Source organism: Dermacentor albipictus, chromosome 1 (genome assembly GCF_038994185.2).
Source record: "Dermacentor albipictus isolate Rhodes 1998 colony chromosome 1, USDA_Dalb.pri_finalv2, whole genome shotgun sequence".
Taxonomy (NCBI): Eukaryota; Metazoa; Arthropoda; class Arachnida; order Ixodida; family Ixodidae; genus Dermacentor; species Dermacentor albipictus.
The window spans coordinates 159,497,580-159,523,606 of NC_091821.1; the positions used below are offsets into that span (position 1 = coordinate 159,497,580).

The following is a 26,027-nucleotide window of genomic DNA, read 5'->3' on the forward strand; positions in this document are numbered from 1 at the left end:
TGGACACACTTTAGCCATCACTAAATTTCTGGTGTCAACGAACTCACCAGCCAGTATTCTGAGCTATGAACTAGCGCTAACTTGAAGCAGCGGCTTACTCTCCAGGTACTGTGGGCTTGCGAGGAAACTACAATTAATTGGAGGCTCTACATCTTGGCTCCCACCATGGCCACTTGACTGTATGTGGTACTGAAAAGTGGGCTTGCGAAGCCAGAGAGAGAGATTCAGGGCCCTTTTCTTCAGCACCTGAAAAACGGATGTATTCTGCGGATCTCTGCCACATTCACTGCTCCAGCAAGTGCATTTCAAGCGAATAGGGTGCCATAGCATCATTGGATCTCATCACTAGCCTTACTCGTCATCTTTGTTGGTGGAGGAGAAATGTGGCTGCCCATCAACAGTACTATTGTTGGGATGAATGCATGTAAATAAGCTTTTTTTTTTCCCCTCATCTTTGTTTTCTTATATAACACCATTCTGCCATTTCGAATGGTACATTTAACGACCTTGCATTTTGGACGCATTAATGAAAAAAAACACAAGCCAACGACGCAGCCTACTGTGATTGCCAAATGTCGTTAGGATAATGAAATGCACAGCTCGCCACTGTCAAAACGCAAGCGAAACGTTTGCCACCGATTCATATTGCTTCAGCCAATATAAGTGCTTCCTGTGTGCATGTGGCAGCGGTAACGAACCACGACGCCAGTTGGTTCTTCCTCTTTTCGCTCGCTTCTTTTGCTTTTAGTTTTCCACGTATGGTTCTCAATTTTTCTAAGGCTTCGATTTCTCCTCTACGATGGTACCCAAATGACGCTGTTGAGTCAAAAAGCCGCGTGATCCATGGTGTCATGACACCTCCCGAAGCCCGATTTGCTACCCGGTTTTTGTCGACAGTATACTAGATACGTGTGATTTTCTGCTTCTAGTATTTTTCTCTAATATTTCCTCACGTCATAAAAAAAACCTGGGAGTGACGGGAAAAAAAAAAAACTGAAACCAAATTGTCCCTTCTAATTGCATAGTACCCCATCAAAGGGATGGTGGGCAGTTAGCAAGATCCATGAGTGATGTACTGGAGGAGTGCGCGGCATTTTTCTAGGAGCGCAGCATTGGAAGAAGCCTGAGCACAGAGCATGTGAATAAGAGGGCAGCATAAATTTTGCTGGTGTGCAAAAAGAACGCAACATATGCTGGCTGTGTATAACATTTACATTCATGGCAGTAATTCATCGCACAATACGGAATTATCACATTTCCCAACTGACATGTCCAGCAGTTTTATGAAAGCTCAACTAACATACCGTTCTACTGTGTGTCATTTTCCCTGATATCGGCTTTCGACAGCAGGCTTTTCGTTGCTGCTTTTAGGCTGCATTAATTGAAAGTGAAACAAATTAAATCTTTCAGCTGTGTTTGGTACTCACATTGGAAATGAACAGTGTTTATTCACTTTAAATGCTAGATGTTCAATGCATTAATCTTGCAAAAAAGGCAAACGGGACCAGCTTGTCCTGTGCTTTCTCTCTCTGTGTGTGTGTGTGTGTGTGCGTGTGTGTGTGTGCAGGCCTGAAGACAATTTGAGCTTCTGTGTTTCTCTGCGATTATTTCAGATGGTGTGCTTTATTTTGTGTTTGTTGTAAATAACATCAGATAGTGTAAGGAGTTGTTGAAGAGTGAAGTTGGTAACATAGGCTTGCTTGTGTACAATGAAGCACACCTTCATTACAACCTAAATTTTTAATTGCTATAGCAATTATATGGACACTCCAGGCGCATTTCTGCCATTGCTGTTGGCATCGCTGTGAAGTTCCATATAAAGTCCGAAGGCAATAAGATCGTCGCTGTGCGCCGAGTGAAAGCGGGCCATGGTGTGCCGGTGATTGTGCCTCAGTTTCGCTCACGCAAGCGGCGAAATTATGCTGTCATTCATTGCATGCAAGGGTCCCAGGGCGAAGGTAGAGAAAAAGGGCATGTTCTACTCCGGGCGGCCGCTTGCGCCAGGCTGGGCCGCTGTATCGTGAAAGCCATCTGCGACGGGGACAGAGTCCGCCGTATGCTGTGTTTGTGTGGCTTAGTTCGCGTTGATGCAAGATGCAGCACAAAGGTCAATTGGCTTGCCGCTGCTCCCGTGCTACCTCACTCCAGCGTTTTGACACCGAGTTTCCACGGTCATCGAGTGAGATATATTCATGTTTGCTTGTGTGTGCGTGACACTGCACTTGTTAATTTAGTTGGTATGCCTATGTTTACAAATTTATATGGTTGATTAAACTACTATCCTTACTTCGCATAGCTGTTCACTAGTTTGCTGTTGCAATCGATGCTTCGCCTTTTGGGCGAATCTGCAACTTCATTTTTTTTTTCTTAGTAGAGTTCACCTTTCTGGCCGAAATTTTTTGCATCATTTTGTTTTATATGATCATCAGAATCGTTTCCATGGGACGTTGGGAGCATATACTAATTGTGTGCAGTGAAGCTCACTTTTTTTACAGTGTAAAGAATAGTGAAGTTGACTTTTTCGACAGTTTCTCACATGGTCTTGCTTTCCGTGATCATCAGAATCATTAGCATGAAAAAAAAATGCCTTTCTTGTTAATTTTGTAATAATTATTTTTAATATTTAACCCAAATGATCTTAACAGGCAATAAAGCCAAATAATGCATTGCGGAAGCTAACTGTCCTTTTAATTGAAGTGTAGAAATAATAAGGAAAACTGAAATGAAACTCAACGAAAAGACAACTTCCTGCTCGTGGGAGCCAAACCCTGTGCTAGATATTCGGCCATTTAACCCTTTCGCTGTCGGACCTTTCTGGCCGTGACGCACCCCCAGTGTCGGCTTGGTTTCAGGGAACGAGCATAACAGGGAATGAACGTAGCAATTTATTTTTGATTATGATTGGTATACAAATAACATAGTCAATGCAATATGCACATTTCAGTGTTCTGCAGCTGTTGTTAGTAAACATCATCATCATCATCAGCCTGACTATAAAATCCGTTCAACATCCGAATCTGACGATGCGGAACCCTCTTCCTCGCATGCGACTCTGTCTGAGTCCGAATCCGAGCTCGGCTCGTATTCTGAATCGGAATTGAGCCACTGCTCCAATGAGCAGACGAAGGTCCCGCGCGCTGAGCCATCCGAAAGTAACTGCGCGCAGGGAGGATGCGCTTTCAGTCGCCTGCACAACGGAGAGCAATGGGACGTTGCGTGATCAAGAAGACAGAGGGAGATGGAAAAAGGCTAAACAAAGTTCGAAGGGCTTTACGTTTACTGCTGCAAATCGGAAGCGAGGGTGCGGCAAGAGAGCGAAAGCAGCAACGAGTCACTCTTTTCGGAGAGGCAACGGCACGTGCGCCTGAACTTGACGCGCCGTAGCAGGCACACCAACAGAAGAAAAATAAAAACCTTCAAACCAGCGGAGATGGCAGAACAACCCTTGAACCCATAAGCACACGTGCGCGATGCATGATACAGCGAACATGGAGCCACCGCGCCACTCAGCAAAGAGAAAGTGGGGAGTGGCAATCGCGCAGTAACACAGGTCGGGGCGAACGTACGAACTTGTAGAAAGAGTCAACAGATAGCGTGGCCAATGCAGGAGCGCCAGCTTTGTGCTCTGGCGCGAAATTTTGTACGCACGATAGAGAACGTACCGGTACGTCAGTGACACTGTGGGGGGGAGGCGCGATGACGTACCGGTACGTCCGTGACAGCGAAAGGGTTAAGTAAAAGTAATAGGGGATATTAATAGTGCACACTCAACCGGGCAGCGCTGCTCACATCTGCCATCTTGTTTAAGGTGCAGTTGCGATGCCGGCTGTATGTTGTGAGGCCTAGCAATCGTTGCCATACAGCTATGGTGAAGTTTAAAATGCAATTTCGTTATGGTGCCACAAATCAACAAATCCAAATGAGCTAGTTTTTGTACATTTATATATTCGCCTAGACTCCATTAAAAAAAGGCGTACTGTTTTGAAAACAAAATCTACAAGCCTTTTTTTATGGCGATGTGTACTTCGAACCTGAGTTGACACGTGAATTGTCACATCAAACTTTGAAAACTACCGTGCATTGAATACAATGCCCCTGATTTGTTGAATTTGAGAGAAATTGCATCAGGTGCGAAAATGTGAAGCTCTTATAGTAGTGCTCTGCGTTGAAGCTGATAATAAAGCTTTATGCACGCACCTAATGAGAACTCTCTATTCGCATTGGAGTGCCGTATCGAGTGTGCAAACTGAAATTTTACGAGTCCTGTCATGCATTTATGTCCCGTGAAAATGGAGGACAAATTTGATTGGCAAGCTCAATGTCGGGACTCATTTTCGTGTGCCGCTGCTTTTGTTCGGATGCAGCACGTGTCAAGTTTTCACGTGATAAGGAGTTGCACATACTTTGGACTGCTTAATTCTTTCCCTGCTTTTCTGTATTTAAGTTGAGGACTTCATTGCTTACACAGGCTCCGGCTGCAAGCACAGCACGATAGCTTGAGAAAACCTGCAAGCGTGTGGCTAGGCCCACTAGAACAGCATCTTAATACCTGAGCAGGAAATGGAGAAACACAAGGTTATAAATGCCAAAGAAAAGTACAGAAAATTGACGTGCATGCGATTCTATTGCACACTGCGTGGTGAAGCAGCGACAGCTTGGCGATAGAGCGCACTACTGTGTGGCTTTGCAGTAGCCATGTGCACATACTAGTGTCGCTATTCAATGCTTTTCTTTTTTCTTGCTTGGCATAACCTGCTTCGATAAACTTGGTTAAGCTGTCCTAACTTTTCAGTGAAAAAATGGCAATAATAAAAATTTCATCTGCATGCATATACTAACATTTCGAAGCGCATATTTTATATTTTTTAGTATGCATTAAAGTACAATTATCATGAACATTGTGCTATCTTCAAGTAAGTTCTTGATTTTCTCATTATCTTGAAAAAAGATACTACCAAATTTGGCTGCCACAACCCGCAAGGTGCTTTTTGTGCCACTTATGAAATATATTTTAGCAGCTTTATTGCTTAAAATGCTTTAAAATTTCAAAGTGCGTTGTTATAAAAGCAGTGTCTTCACATTACGAACAAAAATTTGTTGCAGTCGTAGGCTAAACAGATATTGTTCCAATAAGTTTTCGTGTGGAAGGCAGTGTTGGCTTTAAGTGCAGATATAAACAAAGCTGCAAAGCTGATGTGATGAAAATTCAGGAAGATTTTTTTCTGTGGAGGGGATGGGGTGGTTATTTTACTAGTCATAGTAAAAACATGAGAGAAATAAATCTCATGTAAATGCAACTGTTACGCGCTAACAGCAGTATCTGGTGCACGACTTGACAGTAGCATAGGTATTTCATTTTGTTTTCTCATTTGGTGTTTCCCACTGCTGAAAAGAAGAGTCCTTAGTTGCTGCCAGTGCTGCCACGGATCCATTGCTTCGCTTTTAACAGTAGTGAGAGCTGTTGGAGATACTACAGAACAACAAGTGTGAAAGCATCAATGTGTATAGCTATGCTGCAAAGCAAGCAGTTTCATTTTGCAGTGCCTTAGACAAGATGGCCTATAGTGCTTTGCAGCAAGTCGATAGATGGTGCTTGAGATTTTGAATATTCGCTCTGTGCAACTTTGTTTCCTCAGGAGGAACTTCAGCGGGTGAGTTTTTTGCCAAACTGGCATGGGCTGCAACATGAAGCTGAAGCCTCGTACAAGAGTAATCTGAAACACTGAAATCGTAATTCAGTTTAGGGTTCAAAACCGAGTATTCTGTAGAAAGCATGTGGCTTCATTTTTTTGTGGCAGGTATATGCATCTGTCTTTTGTGAAATTTTTCATTATGATATTGAAATTATGAGATTGTAGAATATAAAAATTGTGGAGCTCTAATGTGAAGCTGGGTGGTGGTCAGGCTTGGGCGAAAAATCCCAGAAGGCAATTCATAAATAAAAACAACTTGCAAGATGGGCTGGGTGGGATTCGAACCAGGGTCTTCGGAGTGTGAGACGGAGACGCTACCACTCAGCGATGAGTTTGATGGTTCAATGTGGGACAAAAGCGCCTCTAGTGAATGCGGTGTTGCCTTAGAAACGTGCCGTAGAAAGTTATACTGCTGCGTACATCGGTAATTATGAGCATGTAAATGCCAGATGTCGCAGTTAAACGCGTAGCGAAGTACGTTTCCGCTACATTTATTCTGCGCTTGCCGCACACGCAGAGCCATCTTGTGGCAAACACAGAAGACCCCCTCCTCGCAATGTACGGTGCTGCCCCGACAGGTGGCGCACCACTCGCCCGCTTCTCGCCTTCGTCTCGTTTGAGCGCATTGGGGCTGTGTGGGGACCGGTACGAGGCGCGTCGCGGCCCGGCTGTCTGTGGCAATCACGACGTTTGGCTCGCGTAGATCGTTTCCCCCTCCGAGACGCCGAGTTCTTTGGTTTGTTCTGCTTGCTCAGGCGCACATTCCGTTGCCGTGCCGAACGCTGCGTTGCTCAGCGCTCACCGCATGATTCGTGGGTGCAAAGTCCGATGCGGTACGCCTCGTAAGTGATCGCTGCGCTGTAGCACATTGTCTTACACCCTTTGCCAGGTAGACGGGAACGCTGTCGCGTTCCACTCTTGAAGGCGAAGCTTAAGCGTCCTCTAATTTTTTTGTGTTCCAGCTTATTTTCATATTGTGTATTCTCAATTCTGTTTCCATTGGATTGGAGCCTGATGCCCTTCCTGTTAAGGCGGGAGGCCACAGAATAAACTTTTTAAATCGGAAGGCATGATTGAAATAACTTTTGTTCTTGAATAAGCATGTGGTATTTAAATAGTCGCATAACTATTTAAAGTGCGAAAATTGGTTTATTTTATTTTGGCTGGTGATTTTTCTAATAAAATGTGTTGTGCTAGTGTTAGTCGTTCCAGCAATGATAAGTAACTAAGGAATTGCTGAATTGCGTAAAGCTTTGGAATTTACGTAGCTAAGTGTGAGAGTTATGCAAGTAACTAAGATAAGTTATTCTGATAAATATTAAGGAAGTAATGTTTTAGAAACCAAGCAAAGTTAAAAAGAATTGCTCATTTGGACCAAACTTATTTGCAAAGTGATGTGCAAATTCAAAAACATTGCATCAATTTCATTTGTCCTAGTTTGTTGGAAGAATGGATGTGCAAAGTTTAATTTCAAAATATTCAGAAAAAAAAGTTATCTTTGTTTGCGTAACATGAGGTGGAGCATAGTCTTCTTTTGAGAAAAATGTTAACAGATGTTTCAAACCATGTGAAAGATGTGAAAAACAACACACAGAGGCCATAGAGGCGTAGTGGCTATTTTTAGAGATTTTAAAAGAATAACAATGACACCACCAAGTACTAAAATACCCATTAATGTTAGACAGCATAAAATGAAAAGTATTTTGAATAATTTTTATATAAAAGAAATAGCATTGTGGTGCGATCGGAGATCGTTGTTCGATACGTGCGTTCAGTTTGTGTTAAGTTCCGCCTCACACGATTGGCCTAGGCCTCGCTGACGGGCGCTGCTGGTGACACTTGCAAAACGATCTTCGATCGCACCCCTGATTTTCGGAACCAATGCAATGTGGTTTCAGTTTCGCAATACGAGAATATCCCTTGGAAAACTCGTGGCTCCCAAACCAGCTATGACAGGAAGATAATTTCATTTGCAACATGCTTATGAATGTTTGGGCATACAGAAAATGTAAAAGAAACCAATCTTGTGCAAGAAAATTTACTTGAATGTGACCTCCCATCTTAAGCAGCCATGAAAATGTTCTAGAACCTGGAATGAATTATGTGTATTACTACTTCACTTTACATACCGAATGGATAGAGTAGAACTGTCAACTTGGTTAGTCAACATTCAAGCGTGTATTATCTGTCTGTTAAGCACTTTCTTCTTGGCTTGTGCCTGATGCATGAGAGATTGCCGCGTAAATTTTAGCGGTTTCTTCTGTATCATGGGTAAATTTTGGTTAAGGTGATATGCTGCGGCTGTTGTTAGCATTTCTGTCAGTACAAACCTATAACATAAAACTATTCCACTTTGGTTTTATTCCAAATTGACCATTAGCCCTCTGTGATAGATCAAAATGTATTGGGCTCTGCTCATAAGAGCTGTACTTGAACCATTCTGGCCTCTCGTGGGTGGCTGGTGGCCAATCTGGAAGGAAACCAGATTGGAATAGTTTTACCAGGGATCCTTCAATACTTTCCATCTGGTCATCAAACTTCCACGTGACGCTATGGGAGAGCTTCATATAGCGTCCACAGTGGATGCACCACGGCGCTATCTCAAGTAGAAGGTGGGCTGGAGCATATGCTGAATAGTCGCCACAGTCATTCTGTGCGTACTTTCCCTATTGTGCAAGGGTCGACTGCCTGAATTGGCTTGTGAATATTCTCTACACATCGTGCATATCAGTGCCCTGTTTTTGTACATTGTCGAAAACCTTAGAACGCGAACAATTTCGAAACAATGCCTTCTCTCATTTCCAGGTTCAGCTGCGTTCGCAACAGTGGCTTAGTTCATAATTCAAATCGTACACTTTGACTACTACATTCTAGTAACCAGCTACAGAGCAAGTTCCTATCACACTTTTATGTAATTACGGTTAAGAAACCTGCATTTCAAACTAACAAAGCTAACCAACAGATTACTAAACTAATGACCAAATTAGTATATGTATTACTAACTGTTACTATCGCACATGTAATGCAAAGATGTGGGATCATTCCGCACCTGCGGCAAGTTGTTTTTTCATCCACTTTCATTGCCAATAATTTATCATTTCTTTAATTCAATTAGTAAGTACAAGTAAATTCCCCTATGTTTTCCTTAGTGTCTTTGTTGGCTTCTCATGATATGATTAATAAAAATCGGGCCCCTCGGTTAACTCCCTTTCTTCTCGTTCTAACGTATTACTAAATTATTACTGAACGAATTACCATATAATTACTACACTAGCTAACAAAGCTAACCTACTGATTAACTAATAACTTATCTAACAACTGTATTAATGAACTAAACTCAGTAATAAGTAATGTAACAAACAGCACTAACAAAACCAACGGAACCAATCAGCTAATTACTTAATGATAACTAATACACCAACAAAACTAAATAACTAAGGTAACAAGCAAAACTAACTAATAAAGCTAACCAACTGATTAAATTATCTAACTATAATAACGAAGCAAATATAATTAACTTGCTAACTAATCAACTAATAACTAACACAGAACTAGCTAATTAAATATAACTGACTTATCCAACTAACTAGACAAAGTGCAAATAGAGACAGCTGAATGAAGCAGTTTGTGCAAGGAAGGTTACTCGGGGGGGGAGGGGGGGGAGGCAACATTAATAATAAAACGGTGCCATGTGTAATTTAAAAACAAATGCACCGCACATAAAATTATTTTGACAAAAGTTCCCATTGCATGTTCAGTCTACAAACATGCTGAAATAAATGTGGGAGAGGTTCCTTTCCTAGCGAGACAGTTGCATGATCATGCAGTCTGGCCATCCGGTGCGGCAGATTGTTCACCTACTTACACCAACGCGTCTGGTGCCACCTTCTGTCCCTATATGAAACTTTCGGGAAAGTTTCATGACCACATGAAAGGTATTGAAAGACCCTGGTTTTACATTATACCAGCTGAAGATTGCCTTAGTTGTAACACCACAAAAACAGTGGGGTTGAGGTGGTGCTTTCACAAGGCATATTCTGCCGTCATAGGTAGACAGTGCAGCTCAATACAACTGTTGCCTAGTGGCAGCGAGGAATTAGTACAGTCACCGACCAATAGTTCAAACATGTTTGAATATTTGAACAGCTCCGCGGCACCGCTGCTAGCCCCATAGACTTAATGCATAAGCAGGACTGAAATTTTGGACACCTCACACCGCGCTGTCTTAATTCAGACTCTAACTGCATAACCGTATGCTAATTTGTGCACTGTGTCAAGCAGGAGTAACGATATTTTCTTCTTGATACATCGCCAACAAGTTCATTGGTCATGTTGCAAGCACCTCGAAACCAAAATTAGTCGAGCCTGGTCGATCTAGTAGTGATCTATGAGAATTTGTTTCCTGCATTGACTGTACTTTCATCTGTCTGTAGCGACAGCATGACAATGGTTGAGTCACGGACCGTGATTTTGTAGCGATGTCTTCCACTCAATTCTCTGCCACTTTTATCATCCATCGTTCATGGCTGGCTGATCTCGTTGATAATAAGTGTGGAGCATCACTCTGACCACTGAGGAAACGTGTAAAGGAATAAAATAAAAGTCGGGGTGTGTCAATATAAAAAATGTTGACTACGAATAAGATATTAACATTTAGCTTTGAATATTGAATTGAATATCAGATAATGGTATGCACATCCATTTATTACCAAGTTTGGTTATTCTAACATGTTGGAACATTGTGATTGCATTGTCAATGGTAAAAAATTAGTATAGTAAGCCATTGTACTGTGGGAAACCTCATGTCCCATGATGGTCACAAGCACGGCCAACGTCGCATCGGGTGCAAGCGCCAGCAGGTTTAGTGAGAGGGGGAAGCCTTCCTTTCGTGGGTGGCGCACGGGAATCGCAAGGGATATCAGTGCCACTGGATGTGTCACAGGAGATCCGTCCCATACTTTGGTCACCAGCGAGCGGTTAGTGAGGAAGTCTTCGCCACCACTCCCGTGTTGCTGCATGTGGTCAGCCAACCACGTTTTGCCGTGGTAGTCTCTGCAGCCACCCGTACCCCAGCTGGTAAGTCGGACGCCCCTCTTTATCTAGCATATCAATTTCTTCAAAGGTACCCTCAGGGGTGTAAAATATAGCTAGCTGTCTGCTCAGAGTGTTAGTTGCAGTTGTAATAAATGCTTTCCTACTGGGCATGTGGTTGTCACCTATTGTTTCTTCAAGCTTGTACAGGACTGCGATTGATGGACAGGCATGCGCCAATCGCGGTGCGTGGTGTCTTGAGGCGTAGCAGCGTTGGCAACCCCTTATCCTGACATTTAGTGCCCAACGTTGGCTGCCAGTTGTAGACGGGGGTTCTTTCAAACCGCCTTCTTGTGTAAGGCTTAGGCTTGATAGCCAACTCTATTGCTTCGACGGTACCAGGATAATTGGAAACATGACAAGACATTGTTGAATAACAAGCACATCGTTGCTCCATTGGTTGTTGCTCCAAGCAGGCTTAATTGTTACGGCCAGGATGTTTGCAGGTTTCGCGTGGCGCACAGAGGTCTGGCACAACAAATATTAGGAATGTTTACCTGGGGTCCTTCCTTGATTGCAGCTTGCAGTCTTCTGTTTTGCCACGTTCGATGGCCGCCCCAATTTCGACAGCCCTGCCTTGTTCATTACTCAGTCCAGTGGTTGCGGGGATCCGCGGCCACGTGACAGTCTACGTTTGCAACTGGTTTGCAAGAGGGTTACGCCATCATGGGGAAACCATCTGCCTCCCTGCACGGGAAGAGGGGAAGGTGTCTGTTCTCCTCATTTCCGTGGCGTGCGTAGGAGCGCAGGAAAATATGAACCTTCATAACTCCCACAATACTGAGAGATTGTGTATTTGACTCATGTCAACTTGGGAAATTGAGTAATTCGTACTGGCTGTCTATTGTAAGAGTTGTGGTCGTAGGGAGGAACTTGGGAGGAACTAGATGTACGGGGTTTATTTACATATTTACATTAAAATAGATGCATTCGACAGTCTAGCGTGACTCCCAAATGGAGCACGCAGGACGACGCATACAGCACACCAGCACTCAGCTCCAACACCAAGCACACCGCTTGTCAAGCACGAGCACGAGCACCCTCAGCAGCCGCACAACAGCTGCTTATAAACACACTGTCCTCCCTAAATCCCTAGGTGAAGGAAAAACGGCCTTTCAACCTGCTACCAATTCGGAGCATTGAAAGTCATGATAGCCGACCTGCCTTTGAGGGGGGGGGGGGTTACACACAATTCCGCACAGGTTTCACTGACCACGCCGAGGTGAATGGGTTCTCGGAGACATTGTGCTTTTCCCCGAGCAGGCACCTCTTCATCCCAGTGTTGACTCTGCAGACAATGGCCGCCGTGTCCATCCATGACTTCTAAGTCCCGTGAGACGGCTGCTAGACATATTCACCCAAGATTTCCACCGCTTCTAAACAATCCGTGGTGATCACGGCAAATCCACGTACAACACTTGGTCTGCCGACAGCGTTTAACCATAGGGGTGGCGCTCGCTTGGGGACGCGGTGTATTGTTGTTTTCCCAGAACGAGTCATCACAGCGGGTTGGGCGCTTTCCAAGGTCTGGTTCTCTGAATATAGCTAACCCCACAGCTGCGGCTGGCAGGGAATATTTTGTAAGTTCGTACCCTTGCAGGCCGTTCGTAACACAATTGTCACTGACCCGTGCGTTATTTAGTGATGGAAGTGCTGCACCAAATTGTTGTTTATCGCAGGTATTGCACCAGGCCTGCACCGACATGCACCTGCTCCAAATTGGGAATACATATTTTGCGCGTGTGAGTGGGTGCCGCACATCAAGCAACCCTTCTTTTTTGCGACTCATCCTTGCGTGCTTTCCATCATGGCTACAGCATATATGGTGTGCAGCCGCCATCTTATCGCAGTTGAACATTGTACGGAACCTCACGACGATTCTGACAATGATTGCGGAAATTCGCCTAGTGTGTCCATATATTTACTGTTGCAATATTACTTATGCTATGTAATTATCATCTAATGTAGTTATCAACCCCCAAAATAAATTCAATTCTTTCGAGCAATAAGCTCAGTTATTGGGAGTAGTGATGCAAAAGTAGCGAATGAACAAGGCAAAAGCTGTGCTTGCACCCAACCAAAACGAAGTGGTGCTGTACTGTTTACTAAGAGACTTGCTTAGAAAGTTACAGCAAGAACATTGTCTTTTCTTTTTCCTATATTTTGTGCCACATGCAAGCAAGACTTCTGCAGCATAGCTTGTGCAGCAAGCCCTTTCTTTCATTTTTCTTCATCGTGAAACATCTGGCCGACTCACCGTTGTTGAGGTACTGCATTTGCATGAATATAGTGCAACCATCGATATAATGCAAGACATACTACTGCCAGTAGGGATAGGACACCTTCGATTCCATGAAAAAAGTGAATATAATCAACTTCAAGGAAACGTGTAATGCATCTGTACTCATTTTAGACTAGCGCCTTTTAGCATACTGTGATGGGCGCATGCATCGCGGTAATGCTCATCATAGAACGCCCATTGCCTGTGGGATCTGTACTACAATTTCCGGACGTTGCTTGGGCGCGTATTGCGGTATGAGATTGGTCATTGCTCTCCTGAAATCTTGTAACAGGCATGTAATACGCTGCAAGAATAATAAAATTAAAATCTTCAGTGGTGCTTGAATGTCTTCAAACATCGTACACCCATACTTAAAAGGCATCGCTAAAAGATCGCGTCCGTGGAATGTCTAGGTTAAAGGCAGGAAAAACACGTGTAAGGCGGGAGGTGGAAATTCAAGATGATGAGCAAAATGAGAACAAGGTGAAAGCAGGAGCCAATGTTTCGACAAGTGGACTTGTCTTCTTCAAGGCACCATATGCTTTCCTCACCACAGCATATATAGGTGGGGTTCTTCTAAATGGGAGAGGGTGTAAGGCGGGTGGTCGCGGCAACAATCGAAGGCGTGTTAGTGTTATTAGAAGTTCAGGCTAAAAGCAAGCATTTGTGCACGCAGCAATGCGTTGACAAACTTGGGCTGTATTCCTAAACAATGTCTTTTGAAAATACTTTTTTTTTTCACTATATTTTGAGTGACTATAACCAGCCGAATGAACAAGTGGCAGCTTCTCCGCACTGTGATAAGATAGTATGCCTGGCAAGCGGGCACAAATGCCGTTGCGCGTAGACGCCAATTGGCCTAGCACTGGGCATGTGAAAGATATTGTGCACTGCACAGCGGCAAGATTGCCTTAGCTCATAGGTGCTGTGGCTAATGCTAGTCACATGAAAATGAAGGTATTCCCGAAAGTGACGACCCGAGAATGTGGTAAACCTTTTTTCACCACTTGTGGAAGGTCAGTTATATTGGTGCGAATCCAGTATTTCGGAATCCCGATTATTTGGACTTTTTGGGGGTCCTCGTCAAATGCAAATTATTGGTTGGTGACTGCATACAGTAAGGAGTATCTTTAGGTGCCTTATTAGAAAATTAGAAATTGCTATGAAGAAACTTATTTGATAATACTGTCCCACTTAGCTGTGATTGCAGAAGTTAATGCTAAATTATAATTGTAATGAAGCAAATGCTTTCTGCTTTCTGATAATATCAGCCCATTTGTGTCCACTGTAGGATGAAGGCCTCTTCCACTGATCTCCAATTACCCCTGTCTTGTGCCAGCTGACACCAACTTATGCCTGCAAACTTGCATAAATACATGCAGATGTATTGCCAGATTTCTAGTGCAGCATTATTTAATGCTAACTCTTTATGAAAATCCTGAATACTTTTCCTCGTTTATTGTTTTGTGCTGAAGTTGAATACTGAATTTCTTAAAACCAAATTTCTGAAAACAAATTGGCACACTTTGTAGTGTCCTTCAGGTAAAACTGAATACATATATTGAAATTGAACCCTGTTGGTCACTGAAGTTTTTGCTCTGCAATCTGTACTCACTGACATGGTGCAGACAAGCCCCAAGTGTTACATCCTATGAGAAGGGCTAAGCCAACACGTAGAATGACCATATGACGTGGAATCCCACTATGCCCACCATGTTTAGGGATGAAGACTTCCAGTGAAATTGCTAAGCTGTTATGTACGATCACGGACAAAAAAAAAAAAGCACAGAAAAAGGGTTGTCCTTGCCAAGTTTAAAGTGTGCACCACGCTCTGTGCTTGTGTTGTAGAGGAGGTGCTCTCCTTTAAGAAAGAATGCTATGTGCCAGCTGTTCTGTGACATCAGAGAAGCAAGAAAACAGTGTTGTGCAGGAAAAGTGATCCCATCACACAACTTCATTCACCACAATGGAAGGCCCACATGATGTGTTGGAAAGCCACTTGCTTCCCCATTAATGGAGATGAAAGTACTCTCTGTTTTGCATGTGATTGATGTACACATCAGGAAAATTGAGTTTTATAAATTTCCTACTGCTGTGAAAGGATGTCAAGCCCGAAATTTCGCGTGACCAAGCTCTGGGATGAATGGCCGACTCAGCAAGATCACTGTTTGGGTTGTGGGGCATTTTGATAGAATCCAAGGCAATTCTGCAAACTCTGAGCTGGTTTACCTTAAGCGCTCATTTCCTGTGTGGTACTTTGGCAAGCACAAGAACTTCTTTAAATGGTGTTGCTAACTACACTCTTTATTTATTTGTTTGTTTTTTGGACGTTTCAGGTATGGTGGTAGAGATGAGCGTGGATATGGCCGTGATGATCCACATAGGCCTTACCCTCGCCCAGAAGGAAATGGACGCTACGGCCGGGATGGTTACTGGGGTGGCAGAGATGAGTATGGTGGCCACCATGGGAGAGATGAGCCACCAATGGGCTATGGGAGAGATGAGCAACCTGCGCCACGGAGCCGGTAAAAGATCATATACTTGGTTTCCTTTTGCATGCAGAAATAAGTTCATCCTGAAAACATGTTGGATAACATCATATAACCAAATAGGATTGTTAGTGGTTGAATCTTATAGTGGCTGGAACTCAGTCTTGTGCCAATAGTTACGCTTTCAACCAATATTGCCTTGGGTCCCAAAAAATCCCAGAAAAATCTAAATTTTTGCAACTGAAACTTCCTTTTCCTCATATGATGAAGGTATAGTCCATAAATTTTTACAAACTACTTTACCTTTAAGTGTATGAAAAGATCAGTACATCATAAAACAAGCACTAAGCTTGCATGATGCTCGTGGCGATGTGAGCATTGTAGCGATGTGGGTTTCATACTTAAAGTGCATCTATAGTCGGGCAAATGCTACCATTGGCAATTGCGTGCATGAAGCTACTGTTGTGTTTTGTGTATAAAATGTTCCGATTTGCTGAAAAATCTGCAGCGAGTAATACAACACTTAGAAGTCGAAACTATGGTTTTCAGTATACAGAAGAGATGCTGCAATAAGCCCAAGAACTTCACAGAAGCTTTAAGGGCCTCTATGCCCATCAATTTTTTCTGATCATGCTATTGGCATACCTGAAGAGAATGTTGCAAAGGAAATGTCTGTAAAGCGTGCCCTCCACCTTCTGGAAAACGGCAGCGTCTTCCTTGAGGACATTCTGATGTGGAAAACAAGTGTGCCTGTTGGATGTCTGTCTGTTTCCCTCTTGTGTTGGTGTCTGCATGCCTAACTTTTTTCTAACATGAATCCCAACCACCTGAATTTTCGGTCATTCTATGTCTGTGGTGCTTTCTTCATGGTTTTATTTTTATCTGCATTTATTGATGTACATAAGTGAACACATTCACGCGTGCTTTGCAGGTGTACAGAAAAAACCCTAAAAGAAAATACTGTGCTTGTTATCTTCTTGAGCCGCTGCCCATTTCAGAAATCGGAAACCTAATGTTTAGAAGGTCGCACAGAGGCAGTACTACGTGCCTTCCTCATTTTACTTATGCCCACATTGAAGGAAAAACTTGCGCAATTCGCACATGTCAGTGGACAGTGTGTGTAGTAGAATTGGCAAGGCCGTGAAAGGAGAGGAGAACGCAAGTGACAAAGGCAAGGAGGAGAGAGAGAGAGAGCAACTGTATCGCTCTAAGGAACTAAGAACTCTATGCCTATCATTGGCATTTAACGAAATTTGTTGGATGAATGCACTGTGTAGTGCTGCTATGGTCGGCTTTCCTTTATAGGTTAGTTTGTTTTCCGTATTTACCCTTTGGGGGAGGGTCAAAAACATAAATATACGGTGCCGAGAACAAGTCCCAAATAGTTGATGCTGTATATTTACTGTGCCATCTGGGTTTGAAAAATTACCAATTTTTCAACTCTCTCTTTCCCAGCAAGAGCTGCCACCTTTTGTGGATACAAGTTTTTTTTTTTTTTTATCCCGCTGTAGTCTTTTGATCTTCATTCGACGGCTTGTTTATGCCAGTTTTCAGGCGTGTGGCGATTAGTTTTAGTTTTGTCATCCTGGCTGTTTCCGTTTGTTACACTTGCAAAAACTTATGTATATCTGGTTTCTGATCTCTCAAAGGGTTGCCGCTAGATGCTTGCTTGTTTATTGCTCACAGGGGTTCAATTACACATGTTCACAGGTGGGTGCTAGTATATGCAAACGATGCCACCATATATGAACGATGCTAGATGCATATGCATGCCTACCTTTCCTTTCTTAAGACTTTCACAAACTGATTGCCCCCTTGTTGGTAATGGGATGAAGGTTACTACAGGTTACGGGCACATGACCATAGAGTTTTGTTGCATGCACTCACATATGCAGTTTGATTACGCTATGGATGTGTGCGCTGGGGACACAAAGCATTACACACGCAGAAAACACAGTATTCCCCTAAGTTAGCAGAAACCGTTTGTCTCAGGCGGCACCTAACACTGCACAAGTGCCCAGTCCCAGGCCAGTACGGGAATCAAAGGGCTCGCTGCGACATGCCGCTAGCAAAAATCCTTAGGCTATGCTGTTTGCTCTCATGATAACCAATGGGCCCACTTGCGAGAGCTCGAGCAACCTCCGTGGGCTTGGGCCTCCGATAAGTGAAAGTGGCGTAGTGGGAGCACGCGTGAGCATTAGGCACCACTCATCGGCTTGGCGTTTGGAAAAGGATCAACACAAGTTATGTGCTTGCCGTACATGCAGAGGCATCGTAGGGGAGCTCAAGTCCGAGACCCTAACAAAGCCGCTGGCGGACGAGAGGAAAACGTATACGTACCCAGTGTTGTCACTGAGAAATCTGCCCCTGCGCTCGCTCTGTCGACTGCTGGTGGTGGTGGCAGCAGAAGCCAGCCCCATGAGCACCACTCCTGGAAACCACCACAAGTGTAGCGCCTCCGCCGACAACTGACGGGAGTGGAAAGGGAGAGGCATAGGGTGGACAGAGCAGGTCACTGTCCACTCAAACTCGCGGGGGCGCGCCTCAATCCCCACAACTTGTGGCAGAAGCTGTTCCAAAGTATCGCTTATTGATGCATTACACTGTCAATCGATCTTGTTCCATGCTTGTATGGCTCCAGGGAAAACGGGGAAGTCGGGAGATGGAAATTCAAAATGGTGAGCAAAACGAGAATAAGGTGAAAGCTGCAGCCAACGTTCCGACAAGGGCTTTGACAAGTGTCGAAACGTTAGCTCCAGCTTTCACCTTGTTCTCGTTTTGCTCATGCTTGTATGATGGCACATGAAAAAAATGGAAGGCCGAACTCGGCAATGCTTTTGAAGGGGGAACAGCAGCTATTGCCTTTAGCAGCGACATGTGGACATCACACGTCAGTCAAAGCAATGCAAGTTTCATATGCCACCTTCTGACTCCGAATTTTCAAATAAAACGATTCACGCGTAACTCTTTCCCTACTGTGGGGAAAATAGATGTCTTTTGTAGGTGATCCCAATTTTTTTTTTTTTTAGGAGACTACTGCACTCAGTATTTTATGTAATACATAAACAAAAAGTAGAATGAATGCACTATTCACACAAAATTTTTTATTAACAAGAGGGATGCCATAAAAAAGAAACAAATTGCCGAAATAAAGATTAGCGGATAAAATTGATTAAAGTTTGTAAAGACATGCTCGTATATACTTTAAAAAAATTATGAGATATACAAGATGTATTGCTGTTTATTATGGGGCTTTTTGTACCAAAACCACCATCTGATTGAGGCACGCTGTAGTGGAGCACTCCAGAATAATAAAGAATTCCAGGTGGTCCAAATTATTCTGGAGTCTCCTACTACGGCATGCCTCATAATCAGACCATGGTTTTGGCACAAAAAACCCCATAATTTAATCTCCGAAAAAAATGAACATTTTTTATTGAACAGATCTCCTACTACAAGCACTACAGTTGGGCGTGCCATGCAGCAAAGGAGTTCCTCGCTGTAAAACATAGCGGAACATTGCATGTCTTGCAGTAAACCCTTGTTTTCTGCACGGTTTTTCTGTTGTAGCATCTCCTGCGGTTTCTTTAAGTCTCTATCTTGGCAGGCTCTCAAGCACTCCAAACAACAACAAAGACGGGCCGAAGCAAAAAGTAAAACTAACCAGGCTGTGGCTGCCGATGTTCCTAGCTGGCTTGTGTTGTCACTCTTAGAGTCAAAGTCCGACGACAAGGCCGCATCCTCAGACTCGCTGCGGATCGATCCATAGATAAAATCAGCCGCAGGCACCGCGAAATCACGAGATCTGCGATGTTTCTAAGCGCGTGCACCACTTTTGAAGGCGTCTATTTTCGCTTTCTACTTTGAAGATTATAAAACTTCGGACCGCGTTCAAAAATCACCGCTAAATGGGAGCAAAGCTAACTGCTTAGGAAACAAAAATGTAGTTCTCCTCCTTCATATCCGATGGCACAGTGTGTCCGTGAGCTGCACGGAAGGTCTCAAAAGCTGTGTTTTGAACCATCGATAGTGGGCTAACAATGCCCAACGGGCGTAGTAGGGAACGAGTTAATTCTCGTCATATAGCGTTCGTCCACTGCATCTAGAATGTCGCAGAAATGGTTGATGAGATGTGCACTTAATGGGAGATACTTGATGACTCTCAGAAGTATGTAATGACAGATCACGGACGAAACATCCGTGCCACGGGCTGAGCGTCCCTCTTTTCCCACAGCCTGCAGCTTGCTATCAGTGCCGCAATATCTCGTACACAGTCCATTGATTGTCTGTGCAAGAAAGCTAGTCACATTGTTGGACATTATAAGCATAGATCATCAGCTCAAAGAAGGCTAGAGTAATACCAAAAAAAGACAGACAAGGACCCCCTTTGTCTGGTCACTGTTAAGCTAGCCACATCAGACAACAGCATTCATTGCCTTAGCTCACTGGAATGGAAGTAGCCCTCTGAATTTGTCGAAGCACTGAAACCTTTCTAGGATGCTTTTGTTATTTGCTAGTGCAGAAATATATCTGTCACTTTATACTCAAGTGCCAATTATTTTTGGAATGCTTAATTGTCTCAACATCTTTAGTGGCTTAGCTAAATTCCCTAGAGAGCTGGGTATTTTCATCAAAGCATTATTCCCTTTGTACGCCAGCAGTAAGAAAGCATGCTTGGCCATGTTCTTGGACTCTCAATTCAATTGCGCAATATTCAAAGCTAACTAACAAAACACGCTAGCACAGCAGTTATTTACACTTGTACATTGTTTCACAAAAAGAATTGTTTGGCAGACCAATGATGTTCAGTCACATCCATGGTAGACTTCTTGTTACTGTTACCCGAGTATGACAGGCGTACTACTGGCCTCTACTTGATCCATCTGTAGAGCATGTTTAAAGCATCTGGTAAAACGTATAAAGAGCAAAGTTAGGTGAAATTGGCATTGACCTACTGGGATATTTTTCATTGTCATCTACCAGAAACTAGGGGATTGTTGTTGCCACTGATTACCATGACTATTTGATTATAAGTTGAGGATACAGTTGGGTGCGTAAAAAAATATAGTATAACACTAACATAAGGTGGTATATAGGATCCAAGAAATTATTCAGACTCTGCAGGAATTGCCTGAAAGCTGAATATTCGCAAGTTCTATAAAGCATGTTCACCAGGCAAAAGAAGAAAAATTGTTTTCCACAAGTGGCCAGGAAAGCTTTTAAATGTGGTGTTATACTGTATGCACTTCTCCCACGTCAATCTGTATTTCAGCTATTGTCATGCCGTCACTATGGACGAGTGAAAGTGCAATCAGAACTGTCACCAAATTTTCATCTCCGGGCATCTTGAAGAGAGGTCGACCACTTTCCTCACTTTCAACTTTCATTGTAGGGCACTTCTATTGCTTCATTGCGGCTCACATCGACACAGAGATGAGTGTAGAGTTGGATGTTGATTTTGAACAACAAATATTTATAACAGATAACAACAAGATCGCCTTAGGCTGTGTTGCTATTTATTATGTTAAATGAAAAACATTACACAAGCACGGTGCTCATGCAAATATGCTGGCTCGACAACCCTAGTTTTGCTTGGCTTGGCTTTTTCTTTTGGCTTAGCCAGCTGGATTGACTATAGACTAGGCCAAAAGCGTCTTTTTAGTTTCAAAGAGATGCTGGCACAAAACAAAGAACTTGCCATTTTGTATTCTCGCACTAAGCGTAGTCTGAAAGATCAAGCAGCGCACTGAACTGTGCTTGAAAGTAGATCTATTACCGATGTCAGTATGTAATGAACTGATATTCGTATAACAAATATCAGCTATAGCTAAAACAAAGTTGCTTTTTTGTTAGTGCAAGAATCTTATAACATGGTTCAACTGTAATGTTACAAATTTTCATTCACTTGTTCCTACTATGTATAGCATTCTTCTTTTCGCTCTCTCTCTCTCTATATATATATATATAGCTCTTTTTTTTTTCTACACAGAATGGATCCTGTACCAGTTCCACCACCATTCAGACCAGAAACCGATCTCCGGAAGCCAAATGACTGTGAGATAATTGTGCTTCACAGGCAAAACAGGTTGGTGCCCATTTTTTTCCTTCATATTTATTTGCCAGCATTGGCTGAATATGATGGGCATGCAAACAATGGAATATAATTGAGGGACAATTGAATAGTGTGAAATGCTGAATTTGTTGTGGAAGGTCATATTTATCAACTTTTTGATGTTGAGAGCCAAGGTATCGAACCATCATAATAAAGCCAAGATATCGAACCAGAGCAGTTAGATTTATGATACAACCCTATGTGGACCTTGGGAAACTGTTCTGGTGGGATTAACTATTTGATGGTTTGTATTATTTGAGATTGAATTTTTTATATTTACACTCAATTCAATTTGAATTCAAAATGCACCCTAACTGAATATTTTTGCACTCCTGTAGGTGAAAAATTTTTGACAATTTGTTTGTTGCAAGGCTTGGATTCACTTCAAATTATTGATTGTATGCAAGTATGTGGTGTAGAAGTTCTGCGCCATTTATACAAATTTGTGTCGCAGAGATTGCAGTATCATTCTGCACCAAATAGCCCTTTTTCATAGCTTTTGCGCAATGCCTTTGGCAGGACATGCCCTAATAAATGCCAAGGAAATATCTAACGTTCTAGGGGTAGGCTTGCACGAGGTGCACTCGGTGAGGGATAATTACGCAAATCTGTGACTGTCCTGTATGTTTAGCGGGCAGGGGACGCTTTCGAGGATTCGTGTACTCAAGTTTGCACACAGGAAGAGACTCCACAGTCGGATGGCAAAAAAAAAAAAGAAAGAAAAAGCAAGTTTATTATTTGTGGGGGCTGATGTGGGGAATTCTCACACCGTACTCTTGGGACAAAGGAACGACAACACAGTAGTGCAAACAATCACAAGGGCATGCATTTATTGCACCTTTTATACATCAATGCCTGCTAGCCGAGTTGCTATCCACAAAACATGCCGATGGGCGCGCGACAAATCTTGAAGTCCGACTCACCGCGACCTCGCGAGCGAATATGTTCGCCCCATGCTGGATCCCAGCGCCTGGCCGTTCGCGTGTACGGTCACGCGAATCGTGGCGCGTTCGAAGGCGGCCACGCGAGGCGGTCTCGCAGATGCATCGGTCGCCGCGCGCGCGGAATGTCCGCGCTGTTCGGCGACTCGCCGGGGAAGAGGGTTGCTGCACGTGCGGCACACCCGTGCTGCTCGCTGTCTCCAACCCAAGAGACTCGCGCCTTCCGCTCCCGCACCCAAGTAACCGTGCAGCAGCGCAACACCAGCGCCATCTCTCGGACTGCGCTTCAACCACATCGACCGTGCTGACGTCACGCAGGCCACGCGGCGAAGCGGGACCACAGGAGACTCGCTATGCGGGAAAAACATCAGGGGAGGCGCGAGGGTCGCGCATCCCCACATATTCTGGATTACACCACAGAATGACGGTCATGGGTTATAAGTGGAATTCATTTTAGGGAGCCTGTTTTGGGTAAAATCAAAGGATGTTTTTTGTAGTGTCTGAATGCAGGTGGCAATAAGTCTCTGTGCACAGGCAGAATTATTGTACATTTTTGCATTTATGACAATATATGTATTTTGTTGAAAATGAACAATTTGCTAAGCCATAAGGCGGTTTGAATCCAGAAGGATGAAGTTTAAGCAAATCCATATACAAACCACCATTCCTGTGCTGGATGAACCACCTTGCTTGCAGCTCCCATAGACACTAGTTTCGAAGTTAAGACTACAAATTAAACTTTATGCCATGTTTAGCCTCGTTTGCAAAAAAAAAAAGGCAGTGCAGCTCTAGGAACATTCCTAGCCCTGCAGTATATACAGTAGAACCCCGGTTATACGTCCCCTGGTTTTTCAACGACCCGGGTTTTACAATGGATTAGTGCAGTCCCGGTGAAGTCCCCATAGAAGCAATGCATTGAAAACCTCAGTTATACGACATAATTGTACGCCTGACCCGCATTATACAACAACCGTCGCGAAGCGTGGGACGGAACGGCGGATGAAAGAAAAGTGCCGTGGGTCTCTTTCCTCGCTCCGTCTCTCCGCATGCGGAGCGCTTGACACCGCTCGCTCCGGTGCAGCTTTCTTCCCTGCCTCGTCTCATCGTTCGTTTCTCTCTCCCCACGAGCAGCCACCTGCGAGGCTAGCTGTGCTGAAATAGTGCCTTTTCTTCTCCACAATCACTTTCTCCCTCTCTTCTCAACGGCGTCGCCTCTCGTCGCATTGAGGAAGCGTTTCTCTCCTTCTAGTTTCCCAGCAGCAGATCACCGACAAGGTAGCGCGGAGAGGCCTAGGTTTATCGCACATGTTTTTCGTCGTAATCCTAGCGACCAGTGTTCAGCGGAGGTTTTGAGTTGTGTGGAGCAACGCGACGCACGATGTCCCGGACAGTTCTGTCGCTCGGCGATAAGCTGAATATTATCGAGGAAGCGGAAAAGCGGCATGGAGTCATGAAAGCCAGCATTTCCTGGGACCTTAAGTTACTCGAATCTTCGCTTAAGACAATCCTGGCAAACAAAGCGGTGATATTGCAGAATGCCAACAAGCTCGGACTTAAGCGGAAAGCGGCAAAAGAAGGACAGCATGAGAAGTTCGAAAAAGTTCTCGTCAAATGGCTGCATCAAGCACGGAGCTCTGCAATCAACGTTGACGGTGCCATTCTAAAAGAAAAGGCGGACCTTATGGCATTGCTTCTGGGCATGGAAGGGTACCGGAAGCGGTCAGTGCAGCGTCAGCTGGCGGCTATAGAGCGCAGCGAGTTGGAAAAAAAAATCGCTGTGCTCGACGCCATGCATTTCATTGCCAGTTCGTGGAACGCAGTGTCGCGTAGCACAATCGCTAACTCGTTCAAGCACTGTGGCTTTAAGCGAGAGACTGCCTCCTCTGCTGGGGACACAACAACCTCGATGCCGCTCGCGACCGATGCAGGCTTCGCCGACAACGATTTCAAGGGTTTAAACCTCACCACTACCTTCGCCAAGTATGTTGAGGCCGACGAAAACGTTGTGTTCTACGGCGAGGTCTCGCTGGATGACGCCATCACGGAGGCTTCGCCTAGTGCCGACACCGCTGCGGCATTGGACGAGGACAACGATGATGCCACAGATGCCGTGCCTGTGCCTACCACGTTTGCCGAGGTGCTACGGCACCTAGATGGCATTCCTAACTTCATCTGTTCACGCGACGCCGCAGAGGACCTCCTTTTGGACGTTGCCCAACATGAGCGAAAGCTCTTGGTTCACGTATCAAACAAGGTCCAAAAGAAACTTACCGTCTTTTTTTAATGTTCGCACCTGCTGGCGGGAATTACGGCAGTGGGCAGTGGAGTGCCGTAAAGGTTCGTGTGAATAAAGCATGATTGGTACCTGTACTGCAGCATTAATTCTTATCGCATTTCGTTTTTTAGCAATTTGGGTTTCCAAGCACTGCAGAGTATGTTAGTAGTTTACATTGAAATTTCTAAAAATCCGTCACGCGAAATAAGTGGCATTTTTGTAGGCGTAATTTATGTTCGCATTTCACGACGGCCGCATTTTATGACACTTTTTCGCAGTCCCGAGAAAGTCGTATAATCGGGGTTCCACTGTATGTTGCGCTGAGGTTGATGCCCCGAAATGCTGATTGAAGTGCGAGAAACTGAATGCAAAACCCATAGTTGTGTTTTTTTATGCTGAAGTGAAGTTTCAGCCGGGGATAGTTTAACAAACTAATTACTCAGTAATAGGTAGGTGTGAATATTTAAAAATTTTGAATATTGTTGAATTTAATATTTTAAAATTTTAATTTTATTTTTAATATTCATATCCGATTTGAAAAATAGAAGTTCGAAAAGTTCTAATATTCAGTTGAATTTGAATATTCGAATCAAATCGAATATATTGCTGGCTTTGTGAGAGCAAGCACGGTTCTTAGCAGTTGTTTCTACCTCATCTAAGAATATCAGGACAATGTTTTGCTGAATTTTGTGATTTTGTGCTGCTAGCGAAATTTCGCCCGTAAAGCATGCTTAGCTTCTAAACGTCTGAACTCTGCGAGAAAGCCAGCCTTTCAGCAGCAAGGTGCACTGGTTTTTGGACAGCAATGGTGCACTCTTTATTTATTGCGGCGCCACCCCCAATTCTGAGCTTATTGTTTGACAGCAAGTGCGGTAAGTGACGTCATGCACAGGGTCAAATGCCTTCGAGTTTACGGGCATTTGATGCGATATAATAATGCACAGATTGGCGAAGACAGCTAGTGGGAGTTAGTAATTTTTCCAAGTTGACATGAGCCAATACACGTTTCAGTATAACGGCTTACTAGTCTAGTTATTTAACATTGACAATATAGTTGAAATGTTGCAACATAGATTAACCCAACTTGCTAATAAATGCTTGTGCACATCATTATTCAATATTCGAAGCTAAGCATTCGCATTCGA

General features: G+C 43.8%; 1 protein-coding gene across 3 annotated transcripts in view; it reads left to right on the forward strand.

Moving 5' to 3' along the window:
• Neos (nuclear receptor coactivator protein neosin) overlaps nucleotides 1-26,027 on the forward strand; it is a 126,679-nt gene that overhangs the window by 59,751 nt on the left and 40,901 nt on the right. For all 3 annotated transcript variants that reach the window (XM_065443198.1, XM_065443189.2, XM_065443210.1), the window contains 2 exons: nucleotides 15,402-15,590; nucleotides 21,544-21,639. In XM_065443198.1, coding sequence (XP_065299270.1) covers nucleotides 15,402-15,590; nucleotides 21,544-21,639 — 285 coding nt within the window. The remainder of the gene's footprint in view (nucleotides 1-15,401; nucleotides 15,591-21,543; nucleotides 21,640-26,027) is intronic.